Source organism: Rhinoderma darwinii, chromosome 1 (assembly GCF_050947455.1).
Source record: "Rhinoderma darwinii isolate aRhiDar2 chromosome 1, aRhiDar2.hap1, whole genome shotgun sequence".
In the NCBI taxonomy this organism is placed as follows: domain Eukaryota; kingdom Metazoa; phylum Chordata; class Amphibia; order Anura; family Rhinodermatidae; genus Rhinoderma; species Rhinoderma darwinii.
This window is the reverse complement of record NC_134687.1, coordinates 88,112,187-88,127,000: the sequence shown is the minus strand read 5'-3', so window position 1 is coordinate 88,127,000 and position 14,814 is coordinate 88,112,187. Positions and strand designations below refer to the sequence as shown.

Sequence of the window (14,814 nt, the reverse complement as noted above, 5' to 3'; positions counted from 1 at the left end):
GCTCACGGATGCTCCGACAGCAGTGTGAACATGGCCAAACTTCTGCATAGTTATGAAATCCTCATTTATTAAATAACGTCTTTACCTAAATTATAAAACCAATGACATGTCTAGGGGGAGTCTAGGCTATTATCGCACCTCAACCTTTAGGCTAGGACTTGCCTGGCATTCCTGCCTCATATGTGCTACATTCCTGACCAGCTTAAGCCTTGACAGTGCTTTTGACTGATCCCTAAATTCTACAATAGTCAACCTTTCAGCATGTGTCCCTGCTCTGACTAGATGGCGCCAAATGATAGTAATTTTCTATAAAGGACAGAAAACTGTATTTCTTTATGAAAAGCTTAAGATCTTCTTATCTTCGCATTTGTCTCAAAACGAGTAAGATAAGGATCAATAAGTGTAATAAACCATTTGTGACAAACACTGACATTTCATGAGAAACAAAGACCCTTTATTATGGCATCCTCAAAAGAATTAGAGACAAATTGAGTAGTGCAAAAAAGGACTATCAAAAGACACATGCAAGGATAAATATACATATATATGAACAGATATACAATGAGACCTAAGATATTCCACACTGCAAAGACAAACAAAACATTTATAAGCCCCCAAAATTGACACATTTCATAAACAATAAAAAGTACAAAAAATAAGCAGGGCATGCTTAGCGGAGTCCAACCCAGAAGTGTTTATCGATGGTCACACCAGCTTCATGACTCTTGTTTGCTTTTGTGTGACCAGCGATATGTGTGGGACCAGTTATAGTTTATAAGGCCAGGGTTTTTCCTGATAGAACCCGTACCATGGGAAACCCCTGCAGGTACTAAAGTATTTTTTTAATTCAGATTTTTCGGTGCTGTGTTGGTCCATAATATTGTGTAGCTATAAAGATTATATATATATTTTTGCATAATCTTATTTGGTATATAATTCTTGTGTGCATATAGTGGATAGTACTTTTTTTTTGCTGGGTACTCTGTTTACACACCATACTACATTTTTGGCATCTTTTGTATATTAAATACTGATAGTTTTGTAACTGTAATATTTTCATTTTTTACTCTATAGAGACAGCCATGGGGAGGAAAATTCAAGCACAGAACAACAGTGATTCCGATTATATCAAAGCTATTTATGAGTAGGTATTTTTAATGTCATTAAAGTTAATATTTAAATGGTAACATTTATCAGTAGTAAAGCAGTCACAAAGTAGCTGAAGTTGATGGACTGCAAAGATGTAAAAGCGAGTGATCTGGAAAACAGTATAACTAACCAGGGATCTTATTGTCACTTTGTGACTCACTAGCACTTTGGAGAGTGTCCAGCAGGAGAAATCACACAAATTACATAATGTAACAGGATGTAGGGTGTTACTCAATACTTTTACAGAATGTAGTGTCCTGTAATGCAATTTCTTCTTAGTTCTTGCAGACATTTAATTGATCAGTCTGTTTCTTTTTTATAGTGTTATTTGGTCTGCGTGGGTTATTTAGGAAAGCAAACCCTTGCAGGTTTATGTATCCTAAGGATAGTAAATCAGTGTTTTAATTGTAGAAAAGTCCCCTGAAGGGTCACTATCGTTTTTCATGTTGACATATCTGAAGTTTTATATGGTAGGGAGGCAGTTTTTGAGACCCCCAAATATTTTTATAATGAAGGAGCAGGATGGCTTGGCTTTGCACTGTGCCCCTCCGACTATGCTTGGCATTTTTTTAACTCCTTGGGACAGTCGGGGATATTAACGGTGGCTAGGATCGTTGGAGATAGTTCGGTAAAAAAGGGCCTGGTTAGAAGATTATATGCCCTACCTTTTACTAGATGTACTTTCCAAATGAGGGCCCCGATAAAACAATTTCGCAGAGCGCTGTTAGGCCCCATGCACACGACCGTATTTTTTCCCTCCCGTAAATACGGGTCCTTTGTCACCCGTATTTAACCCGTATTTACGGACCCGTGCCCGTAAATACGGGTACGTAGTCACCCGTATTCCCAGACCCGTTTTCTCTGCTTCTAACACGTTGAGAAAGATATTGCATTGCACTAATCGGCAGCCCCTTCTCTCTATCCAGCTCTGATCGGCAGTCTCTTCTCTCTGGATAGAGAGAAGGGGCAGCCCTTTCGGGCAGAGTTTCCGCAGCGGAATGCAGCGATAGAAAGAAAAATAAGTTCATATGTACCCCGACCATTGTCTTGGTGACGCGTCCCTCTTTTGACATCCAGTCCGACCTCCCTGGATGATGTGGCAGTTCATGTGACCGCTGCAACCTATGATTGGCTGCAGCGGTCACATGGTATGAAATGTCATCCCAGGCAGCCGGACTGGAGGGAGAAGCAGGGAGTTCTGGGTAAGTATGAACTTTTTTTGTTGCAGGTTTTTGAAGGAAACATTAGAAATGTATATTGTGAGCGCCACGCATGGTACTCACTGTCCAGCGGTTGTCACTGTCCAGGGTGCTGAAAGAGTTACTGCCGATCAGTGCAGCCCCTATGCTCTATCCAGCACAGATCGTTTAACTCTTTCAGCACCCTGGACAGTGACTACCGCTGGACAGTGAGTACCATGCGTAGCAACGCTCCCGTAATTACGGGTGCACACACGTAGCCACCCGTAATTACGGGAGCCCCATAGACTTCTATGGGCCTGCCCGTGCCATAATTACGGCCTGAAATAGGACATGTGTAAAGGATCTGCCAGGCACTGCTTCGGGGTTAATTCCCAGAATTAATCAGTCAACACCTGAGTGTACATCCCTGAGACAGACACCAGCTTCCTCCACTCAGGCTGGCAGGCTTAGGAGTGGGAGAGCCTATCGCAACCTGGCCAGACTCAGCTAGCTCCCGCCCTCGGTCTATTTAAGCCTGCTCTTCCTGTCCATCTGTGCTTGTGAATTCTTTCCTTGAGGTTTCCTGGCCCAGCTACAGCTCCTGCTACTTTTGATCCTGCTCCATACAGACCCCGGCTTACCGACTACTCTTCTGCTTTTCGCTTTGTACCTCGCACTCTCCTGGCTTTACTCGGCTCGTTCACTACTCTGTTGCTCACGGTGTTTCCGCGAGCAACTGCCCATTTCCCTTGCTTGTATTCCCTTGTTTGTTTGTCGTGTTTGTCATGCACTTACTGAGCGCAGGGACCGCCGCCCAGTTGTACCCCGTCGCCTAGGGCGGGTCGTTGCAAGTAGGCAGGGACAGAGTGGCGGGTAGATTAGGGCTCACTTGTCCGTTTCCCTACCCCCCCCACCATTACAAATTCACAAGCCCTATACCTAGTCTACCCTGGTCCCTGACACCATTATGGAACCCCGTGAAACCCTGGCTCAGCAAATGCAGGGTCTCTCCCTACAGGTCCAGGCCCTGACTCAGAGGGTCAACCAGCCTGATGCTACCTTGGTAGTTCCCCTCACCGCACCCCTTGAACCCCACCTCAAGTTGCCCGACCGGTTCTCAGGTGACCGGAGGGCTTTTCTCTCCTTTCGGGAGAGTTGTAGGCTTTACTTTCGCTTAAAGCCTCACTCCTCAGGTTCTGAGAGCCAGCGGGTGGGTATAATTATGTCCCGGCTCCAGGAAGGGCCCCAAGAGTGGGCCTTCTCCTTGGCTCCTGGCGCCCCTGAACTTTCCTCCGTTGATTGTTTCTTTTCTGCCCTCGGACTTATTTATGACGAGACTGACAGAACTGCCTTTGCCGAGAGTCAGCTGGTGACCTTACGTCAGGGTAAGAGACCTGTTGAGGAGTATTGCTCTGACTTTAGGAAGTGGTGCGTAGCTTCTCGGTGGAATGACCCTGCCTTAAGGTGCCAGTTTAGGTTGGGTCTGTCGAATGCCCTGAAAGACCTGCTAGTTAGTTATCCCTCTTCTGACTCCTTAGACCAGGTTATGGCTTTAGTGGTACGACTTGACCGACGTCTCAGGGAACGACAACGTGAACGTTTATGTGTTTTTTCCTCCGACTCCCCCATGATGCCTCCCGAAGTCCCGTTGCTTCGTTTCTCCCCTAAAGACTCAGAAATACCTATGCAACTCGGGGCCTCCGTGTCCCCTCAACAACGTAGAGAATTCCGCAGGAAGAATGGTCTCTGCTTCTACTGTGGGGATGTCAAGCATCAAGTAAACAACTGTCCCAAGCGTAAGAATGCTGTCAGAGAGCTCCCGCGTCCAAGTGATCATCGGGGAGGTCACTTGGGCGCACAGGTATTTCCCGTAAATATGAAACGTACTAAGATATTGCTTCCCTTTCAGGTCTCTTTTGGTGGTAGGTCTGCTACCGGCAGTGCCTTCGTGGATTCAGGGTCCTCTACTAATATCATGTCTGTGGAATTTGCTATGTCTCTCGCTATGCCTCTGATTGATTTGCCTAAACCTGTTCCGGTAGTGGGTATCGACTCCACTCCTCTTGCTAATGGTTATTTTACACAGCATACCCCTGTTTTTGAACTCCTTGTTGGCTCCATGCATTTGGAGCAATGCTCTGTACTATTGATGCAGGGATTATCGTACGATTTGGTTCTAGGTCTTCCCTGGTTGCAGTTGCATAATCCTACGTTTGACTGGAATACTGGGGAGCTAACCAAATGGGGTAATGAATGTTGTACGTCATGTTTTTCTGTTAATTCTATTTCTCCCCCTAAGGAGGTGAATACGCTACCCGAGTTTGTTCAGGACTTCGCTGATGTTTTCTCTAAAGAGGCCTCCGAAGTATTACCGCCTCATAGAGAATACGATTGCGCTATCGAATTGGTACCAGGAGCTAAGCTTCCTAAGGGTAGGATATTTAACCTTTCTTGTCCCGAACGTGAAGCCATGAGGGAGTATATCCAGGAATCCCTGGCCAAGGGTTACATTCGTCCCTCTTCTTCTCCGGTAGGTGCTGGCTTCTTCTTCGTAGGGAAGAAGGATGGGGGTCTTAGGCCATGCATTGACTACCGTGGCCTGAATAAGGTCACGGTAAGGAACCAGTATCCCCTTCCTTTGATTCCTGATCTCTTTAATCAGGTTCAGGGGGCCCAATGGTTCTCTAAATTGGATCTACGGGGGGCGTATAACCTTATTCGCATCAAAGAGGGGGATGAGTGGAAAACTGCGTTTAACACGCCCGAAGGCCATTTCGAATACCTCGTCATGCCCTTTGGGTTGTGCAATGCCCCTGCGGTCTTCCAGAACTTCATAAATGAGATTTTGAGAAATTACCTGGGGATATTTCTTGTAGTGTACCTTGATGACATATTGGTGTTTTCCAGGGACTGGTCCTCCCACATAGAGCATGTCAGGAAAGTGCTCCAGGTCCTTCGAGAAAACAAACTGTTTGCCAAAATCGAAAAATGTGTATTTGGGGTACAGGAGATACCATTTTTAGGTCAAATCCTCACTCCTCATGAATTCCGCATGGACCCTGCCAAGGTTCAGGCTGTGGCTGAATGGGTCCAACCTGCCTCCCTGAAAGCGCTACAGTGTTTTTTGGGGTTCGCTAACTATTACAGGAGATTTATTGCTAACTTCTCGGTCGTCGCTAAGCCTCTTACGGACCTCACTCGCAAGGGTGCTGATGTCCTCCATTGGCCCCCTGAGGCCGTCCAGGCTTTTGAGACCCTCAAGAAGTGCTTTATCTCGGCCCCCGTGCTGGTTCAGCCCAACCAAAGGGAGCCATTTATTGTGGAGGTTGACGCGTCCGAGGTGGGAGTGGGGGCCGTCTTGTCCCAGGGTACCAGCTCCCTCACCCATCTCCGCCCCTGTGCTTACTTTTCTAGGAAGTTTTCGCCCACGGAGTGTAACTATGATATTGGCAACCGCGAACTTTTAGCCATTAAATGGGCATTTGAAGAGTGGCGCCACTTCCTGGAGGGGGCTAGGCACCAGGTAACGGTCCTTACCGACCACAAGAATCTGGTTTTCCTAGAATCTGCCCGGAGGCTAAACCCGAGACAAGCTCGATGGGCGTTGTTTTTTACCAGATTCAATTTTTTGGTTACCTATAGGGCCGGGTCTAAAAATATTAAGGCGGATGCACTGTCGCGTAGCTTCATGGCCAGCCCTCCTTCGGAGGAAGATCCTGTTTGTATTTTGCCTCCAGGTATAGTCATTTCCTCTATCGAGTCCGATTTAGTCTCTGAAATTGCTGCTGATCAAGGTTCAGCTCCTGGGAACCTTCCTGAGAACAAGCTGTTTGTTCCCCTGCAATTCCGGCTAAGGGTACTTAGGGAAAATCACGACTCCGCACTATCTGGCCATCCAGGCATCCTGGGTACCAAACACCTCATTACCAGAAATTATTGGTGGCCTGGTTTGCCTAAAGACGTTAAGGCCTACGTCGCCGCCTGTGAGGTTTGTGCCAGGTCCAAGACTCCCAGGTCCCGACCAGCGGGCTTACTGCGTTCGTTGCCCATTCCCCAGAGACCTTGGACACATATCTCCATGGATTTTATCACCGATTTGCCTCCATCCCAAGGCAAGTCGGTGGTGTGGGTGGTGGTAGACCGCTTCAGTAAAATGTGCCACTTTGTGCCCCTCAAGAAACTACCCAACGCCAAGACGTTGGCTACCTTGTTTATCAAACACATCCTGCGTCTCCATGGGGTCCCCGTCAATATTGTTTCTGACAGAGGGGTACAATTTGTTTCATTGTTTTGGAGAGCCTTCTGTAATAAGTTGGGGATTGATCTGTCCTTCTCCTCTGCTTTCCATCCTGAAACCAATGGCCAAACGGAGAGGACTAATCAGTCTCTAGAACAATACTTAAGATGTTTTGTCTCTGACTGTCAATTTGATTGGGTTTCTTTCATTCCCCTCGCCGAATTTTCCCTTAATAACCGGGTCAGTAACTCGTCAGGGGTCTCTCCCTTTTTCTGTAATTTTGGGTTTAATCCACGGTTCTCCTCCGTTTCACCTGGTTGTTCCAACAATCCCGAGGTGGAGGTCGTTCATCGGGATCTGTGCACAGTCTGGGCCCAGGTTCAGAAGAACCTAGAGGCGTCCCAGAGCATACAGAAGGCTCAGGCCGATAGAAGACGTTCTGCTAACCCCCTGTTTGTGGTCGGGGATCTGGTGTGGTTGTCATCCAGGAACTTGCGTCTCAAGGTTCCGTCCAAAAAGTTTGCTCCCCGGTTTATTGGGCCGTATAAGGTCATTGAGGTCCTCAGTCCTGTCTCTTTCCGGCTGGAGTTACCCCCATCTTTTCGTATACACAACGTGTTTCATGCCTCCCTCCTGAAACGCTGCTCCCCGTCCTTGGCCCCCTCGAGGAAACCTCCTGTTCCCGTCCTCACCCCTGAGGGGGTGGAATTTGAGGTGGCCAGGATCGTGGACAGCAAGATGGTCCAAGGCTCCCTCCAGTACCTGGTCCATTGGAGAGGATACGGGCCTGAGGAGAGGACTTGGGTACCCGCCCGGGATGTTCACGCTGGGGTATTGGTCAGGAGGTTCCACCTGCGTTTCCCCAGTAAGCCAGGTCCACTTAGAAAGGGTCCGGTGGCCCCTCATAAAAGGGGGGGTACTGTAAAGGATCTGCCAGGCACTGCTTCGGGGTTAATTCCCAGAATTAATCAGTCAACACCTGAGTGTACATCCCTGAGACAGACACCAGCTTCCTCCACTCAGGCTGGCAGGCTTAGGAGTGGGAGAGCCTATCGCAACCTGGCCAGACTCAGCTAGCTCCCGCCCTCGGTCTATTTAAGCCTGCTCTTCCTGTCCATCTGTGCTTGTGAATTCTTTCCTTGAGGTTTCCTGGCCCAGCTACAGCTCCTGCTACTTTTGATCCTGCTCCATACAGACCCCGGCTTACCGACTACTCTTCTGCTTTTCGCTTTGTACCTCGCACTCTCCTGGCTTTACTCGGCTCGTTCACTACTCTGTTGCTCACGGTGTTTCCGCGAGCAACTGCCCATTTCCCTTGCTTGTATTCCCTTGTTTGTTTGTCGTGTTTGTCATGCACTTACTGAGCGCAGGGACCGCCGCCCAGTTGTACCCCGTCGCCTAGGGCGGGTCGTTGCAAGTAGGCAGGGACAGAGTGGCGGGTAGATTAGGGCTCACTTGTCCGTTTCCCTACCCCCCCCACCATTACAACATGTTCTATATTTTTCAACGGCAAGGGCACCTTCCTGTAAGCAAACGGGAAGGTACCCGTGGCCATTAGAAGTCTACGGGCTTTTTTACGTTAGTGTGCATGGGGCCTAAAAAAGCATTATCTAGTGGCTGTATTGTAAAACTGCAAGCTTAAAGAGTAGCTAAACTTTTGACAAACTTCTGACATGTCATAGTGACATGTCAGAAGTTTGGATTGGTGGGGGTCCGAGCACTGAGAACCCCACTAATCGCTAGAACGAAGCAGCTGAAGTGCTCGTGTATGCGCTCAGCCGCTTCATGTCTGTTTGGCTTTTTCCGGAAAGCCGATGTATCAGTGTACGGGCTCATAGACTTTCTATTGAGTCCGTACACAGATACATTTATTTCTGGAAATAGCCGAACAGACACGAAGCGGTTAAGCACTCACACGAGCACTTCAGCTGCTTCGTTCTAGCGATTGGTGGGGTTCTCAGTGCTCGGACCCCCACCAATCCAAACTTCTGACATGTCACTACGACATGTCAGAAGTTTGTCAAACATTTAGCTACACTTTAAATAGTAATAGACATCACATAATTTTCAATCAGACCACCAAGTGGAGATTAAAAAGGTCCCTTTAGTGCATATTAAAAAATTCAGACTACAGACTTACAGTGGTAGGCTATATTCTTTTTATTAGCCTGTACAACTCCTTCTTTGGAGAGTCGGGAAAAGACAGTCAGAGGTAAAGGGGCAGCTTAGCCCAGCAGACAAGTATTCTTGGTCAGCTGAGCCGTTCTGCTCCTTCTTTGTACTCGGTGGGCGTCTCAGCACACTATGACATGTCAGAAGTTTTTTTAAACATGATAACGACCATTTAAGACATCTAACCTGGACAGCATAATGCTGCTAGATACATTTTACGATAGCATAGTATACAATTGCTATTAATAAAGGCTATAAAATATTTTCATCGGACATATTAGATAATCCCATAAATTAAAATAATTAGTTTGCAACATTTATTAGATTTAATTTAAGATCTATCCTATAGAGAAGTCTTTTTTTTTTTTTTTTAACTCAATAAATTTTTATTGAAATTTTTCACCACATATTTAACAAACATTTGTTATTCAATGCATAAGGTATGTAAAACTTGCATCTTCTTGCTAATATTTTATATTATACTATATTATACCGACATATCATCAAGTTACCTTCCATTAGGCGAAAACACTATAACTTTGCAGTTAAACCTTACATTTGAGATAACCCATTACCTATGAGATGTACAATATTCCTTTCCGTATTTAGTACTATCTTATCTCATCTTTTCTTTTGGGGCCTAGCAAATTATACTCTTTATTTCTCTATTCTCTTCTCTCCTAATTTGCATTTCTTATTTAAAAATTTTCCTGTCCTTTCTAAGAAATAATGTTGTGGACACTCTTTAACCATGGATCCCAGTCTGACTCATATTTAGGTATTGAATGATTCTTGTATGCCATCATCTTTTCATGTGAGCATGTGCTATTAACGTGTGCGATAATTTCTGTCATTGAGGGAGTTGTTATACTTTTCCAGTACCTGGTTATTGCTACTTTGGTCGCGATGAATATGTGGGCGGCTATTATTCTAAATTCTCTCGGAATGTCTTCAATGTTTAAAAAAACTAGTGCTAATGAAGGGGATGGAATTAGTGTAATCCCTACTATGTCTGACAGTAGTTGAAATGAGTTCCTCCATATGCTTTGGATTAATGGACAAGTCCATAAAATATGTATCAAGGTGCCTCTACTTCCACAATTCCTCCAACAGTAATGTGAGGCCTCTGGATATATGCGTTGAAGTTTATCTGGCGTGTAATACCACCTGAGTATCGTTTTCATCCCTGATTCATAATGAAGAGTACATTTCAAATGTTTTGCTATGAAAGTAAGTGCACTAGTCCATTCCTGCTCCGAATGTACCTTCCCTAGTTCTCTCTCCCAAGCAAGGTAGGATGTAGACTTTTCAAACATATTTTTAGCTCCTAAAAGATCATATATAGGCCTCAGTCCTTTAAGAAGCCTTCCGGTTTGAGACCACATTCTGAAAATGTCCGCATTGGCTGTAACCTCGAACGGACACTCTGTTTGCATGAGATGTCTGATTCTCAGGAATTTATAAAATTCAGTATTTGGGATATTGAATTGGATATGTAAGAAATTAAATTGTACCAATTGGTTATCCTCCATCAAAGATGACATCTGTGTAATACCCCTTTCCTTCCAAGACCGTAGGTTCAGGTCAGGTATAAGGAGCTCTAGTACTTCTATCGGTGCAATTGGGAGTATAGAAAATGTAGAAGTAACGCTAAGTGTGTGGAATTTATTCCAATTTTGTAAGGAGGTAGCAAGAAAATATGGCAAGTGAGAGTGATGCGCCTTGGAATGTAGCTCTCCTAACAGAAGAGCTTTTAAATTGGTTATGGGGGATACTGATGATTCAATATGTACCCAATGTTTGGAGGTGTCTCCCACCCACCAGTCTTTCAATTGGGATATCTGGGTTGCTAGATAATAATGCTGAATATTTGGTAAACTCAAGCCCCCACATTTTTTCCCTTTATTCAAAATCTTAGCTGCTATTCGCGGTTTCCTCTTCTGCCAAATATATGCGTTTAACAATTTATTTGTTTTATTAAAAAAGGAAAAGGGCATTTTAATCGATAGTGTCCGGAACAGGTAAAGTAATTTTGGAAGTACTAGCATTTTAAAGGCTGCTATGCGTCCTATCCATGAGACTTCATTTATTGCTAGTTGTTTCAGTTCTAATTCCATTTGGGATAACATACTATGATAGTTGGCTTGATATAACTGCGATATTTTGGGAGTGATATTTATCCCCAGATATTTTATGTGAGATTGTTGCCAATCCAACTGGAATTCTTTTTTCAAAAATTCGCTTTCTGCTGGTGAGCAGTTCAAAGATATAGCTTGGGATTTCCCCATGTTAATTTTGTAAAACGCTATATGTCCAAATTCCTGTATGATCTGGAATGCTGCTGCCATTGAGGTTTTTGGTTTTTCTAGGGTTAATATTATGTCATCTGCATACAAGGATATACAATGCTCACGCCCTCCTATGTTTATTCCTGAAATCTCCTGCTTCTGTCTAAGAGCTTGAGCCAGAGGCTCTATAGAGAGGACAAAAATCAAAGGTGACAATGGACATCCTTGTCTTGTCCCGTTTGTTATTTCAAAATCTTTAGATAAGGCACCATTGACGAAAACTCTTGCCGACGGGACTGTATATAAAGCTTTGATTGCATTTGTAATAGAACCTTCAAATCCCATTTCTTCTAACACTGCAAAGACAAATGACCAATTTACCCTGTCAAAAGCTTTTTCTGCGTCTAGAGTCACCATAACTGCTTTGGTTCCTTTCCTGTTTACATAGTCTAATATATTAAGAACCCTCCTGGTATTTTCCGTGGCCTGCCTACCCTTGACAAAACCAACCTGGTCCCTGTTGACCAAAAGTGGGATTACATCTGATAAGCGGTTTGCTAATACTTTAGCATAGATTTTTAAGTCAGAATTAAGAAGTGAAATGGGCCTAAAGTTTTGTGGTGTATCTGGTGTTTTCCCTGGTTTCGGAAGTGTCACTATCACTGCACTCAACGTTTCTTTCGGAAAAGAACCTATTAAAATTGCGTGTTTCAAGATTTCAAACAGATGGGGGAGGAGAACTTCTTCAAAGGTTTTATAATAGGCTCCAGATAAGCCATCAGGTCCAGGGGCCTTATGGAGCGGAAGAGCCCTAATTATTTTGGAAATCTCTATTTCTGATAAAGGAAGATTGAGATCTTCTAATTGCTGGGGTGATAGACGTGGGAGATGTAAGTTAGTCAAAAAATCCTTGACTACTTGTTGGGTTGGTTGTGGATTTGCTGAGTGAGACTGTAGATTATATAGGGATTCATAGTATTTTTTAAATTCCTGCGCTATGTCTTCAGGTGAGTATTTTTTAGTGCTACCTATTAGGTCTTTTAGAAATGGTATTTTACTTTTCACCGCTCTAGCCTTTAATCTATGTGCCAGAAGCTTACTAGCTTTATTATCTTGAGAGTAGTACTGTGCCTTAATGGATTGCAGGTTTTTTTCATACTTGTACATTAAGCAATCCTTTAATTTAATCCTGAGATTCCTTATCTTTTCATTATTGGACTGGGAAACCTTCACCTTATTCTGGGTTTCTACTTGGCGCAATTGTGTTGTCGTTTCGTCAAATTGTCTCTCCCTTTCCTTTTTTGCTCTATGACCCCACTTAATAAAAAGGCCTCTCATGAACGCTTTATGCGCGTTCCATATAATAAAAGGGTCACTAACAGAATTCTTGTTCAGCTTAAAATATTCCTCTATCCCTTTACCTAATTCCTCCTTATATTTAGGGTTAGACATCAAATATGTGTTGTTTCTCCATAAAAAGTGAGATGTTGTGCTATGAACATCTCTAATATTCATAGTAATAGCCGCATGATCTGACCATTTAATCAATTCAATAGAGGATTTTTCCACATTTTGTATCAAGGAGCGGCCCACTAGAAATAGATCTATACGAGAGTATGACTTATGTACTGGGGAATAAAAGGTATAGTCCCTTTCTGTGTCATGTTGAATACGCCAGATGTCGTATATATTTTCCCTAAGTAGAACATTTGCTAAGGATTGGTAATGGGTTTTATGGTCACTCGTGGAATCCACTGTGGGATCATGGATAGTGTTAAAGTCTCCACAAACTACCAGTTCTCCTCTTCTAACCTTATTAATTTTTGTAAATAATTTGTTAATGAATCGAATTTGGTGTGTATTTGGGACATATGCCACCACAATTGTAAATAGCACATTATTGAACTCTCCTATCTGAATAATGTATCTCCCTCCTGGATCTGAAAAGGACGCTAATGGGTTAAAAGCCACTGTATTTCTTATTGCCAGTAATACCCCTCTCTGTTTTTTATTGTAGTGTGAAAGGATGATGTTGGGGAATTGAGGATGTTTTATTCTGTGAGCATCCTGTTCTATTATATGGGTCTCTTGCGCACAGAGTATATCCCCTTTCAATGACAGAGCTTCTTTCCACATAAACGCTCTTTTGTGAGGGCTGTTCAAGCCTTTCACATTCATAGATACAAATTTAACCATTGCAGTATAAAGTAGAGTCGGGAGTATGACCTTGAGGCCTACCATGGCATGCCTGTGACCCTATGGGTCCTAACTGTTTATCAGATCTGAGAGGAACTACTTGTTTACCCCTGTACAGCAACCTTGTAGTTCTCCCTTTAGGCCCATGTATGTCTATGGTATTATCTTCCAACTTTAACAATGCATTATTTAAACAACATTGATAACAAATCAACAAATTTGGGTGCCTCAAGACCCTATCAGGGTCGCACCAATCATACAAACATTTTGAACACATATACAGCTGCATAAGCTGCTGATGGAAATTGGGACTATTTCTCAGGGCTCGAATCCCAGAGACATGTCAGAACCCCACACGGCAACCGTGTCACGTTGAATTAAAGACTCTTTAGCGAGGAAGTCTCTTTCGTGGTGGCACCTTTTGCCAATCTTGCCCAATGTGACTGTGTAACCGCTCTTGATCCTCCATCCTCTCCGGGTAGGGAAGATTTCTAGATTGTAAGAACTTTCGTCCCTCTTCTAGACTTGAGATAACATGGAATGTTCCGTTATGACGTATCAAAATTTTAACCGGGAAACCCCATCTATATGCGATATTGTGATCTCGTAGAGTTGCCGTTATCGGTGCCAAGCTTTTGCGCATGCGTAGAGTGGCTAAAGAGAGATCTGCATATAATTTGATATGTTGATATGGTGCCGGTATATCCCCCATCGACCTTACCGCGGCCATCAACGCGTCCTTGACGTGATAGTAGTGGATCCTGATAAGGACATCCCTAGGCAAAGTTTCCGGTAAGTGCTTCGGTTTTGGCAATCTGTGTGCCCTATCTATTATGATGTCAGTAGCTGAGCTTGATGGTAATATTGCCATCATGAGTGCTTGCACATGTTTGGTGAGATCCACATTTTGAATCTCCTCCGAAATTCCTCTCACTTTCACATTGTTCCGCCTGGAACGATCTTCCAGATCAATTACTTTGGCTTGCAAACTTTCAATTTCTGCTGCCATGTCTGAATGCGAATCCACTAGATTATTATGAGATGTCGCAAACTCTCCCATTTTGTGCTCCATATGATGAGTTCTTTGCCCCAGTCCCTGTAGTGTAGCATTAATGGGGGCTAGTAAGGCAGTGAATTCTGCATGCATAGAGGTGCTAAACGCTGTCAGCATTTCTTTCATCAGGGTGCCCGATGCTGGACTATCATTTGTGGGGATGTCCCTGAGTGGCTGAATCCCCGAGGGCGAACCCCGGGATTGAGAGTCTCTCTCTCTTACCTCGGCACCTCGACTTATCTGCTCCTGTAACTTGAAGCGCTGCTTCTCCGGGCTGAGTGAAGGGGAAGATGGCGTCGACCTCGTGGCGCCTCCGTCACTAACCTCCTCCAAGCAGTCCTCTGCCAACGGACTGTATCGGGATCCTGAAATTATCGTCTGTGTTGCCCTCCTAGATTCCGTTGAGGTAAGTATGGATCGTTTCATCTTCTGTGAAGAGCTTGCGGAGTGAGGTGAAGCTGGTTTTCCCGGGCTTGAAGAAGAAGGAAGTAATGTGAGGCCAGCAGCCCCGTCATCTCCCTCCCGGTCTTTCTCAAA

General features: G+C 44.4%; 1 protein-coding gene across 1 annotated transcript in view; it reads left to right on the top strand.

Moving 5' to 3' along the window:
* LOC142751644 (cytochrome P450 4V2-like) overlaps positions 1-14,814 on the top strand; it is an 82,684-nt gene that overhangs the window by 42,504 nt on the left and 25,366 nt on the right. The window contains exon 5 of the mRNA XM_075860159.1: positions 1,075-1,144. Coding sequence (XP_075716274.1) covers positions 1,075-1,144 — 70 coding nt within the window. The remainder of the gene's footprint in view (positions 1-1,074; positions 1,145-14,814) is intronic.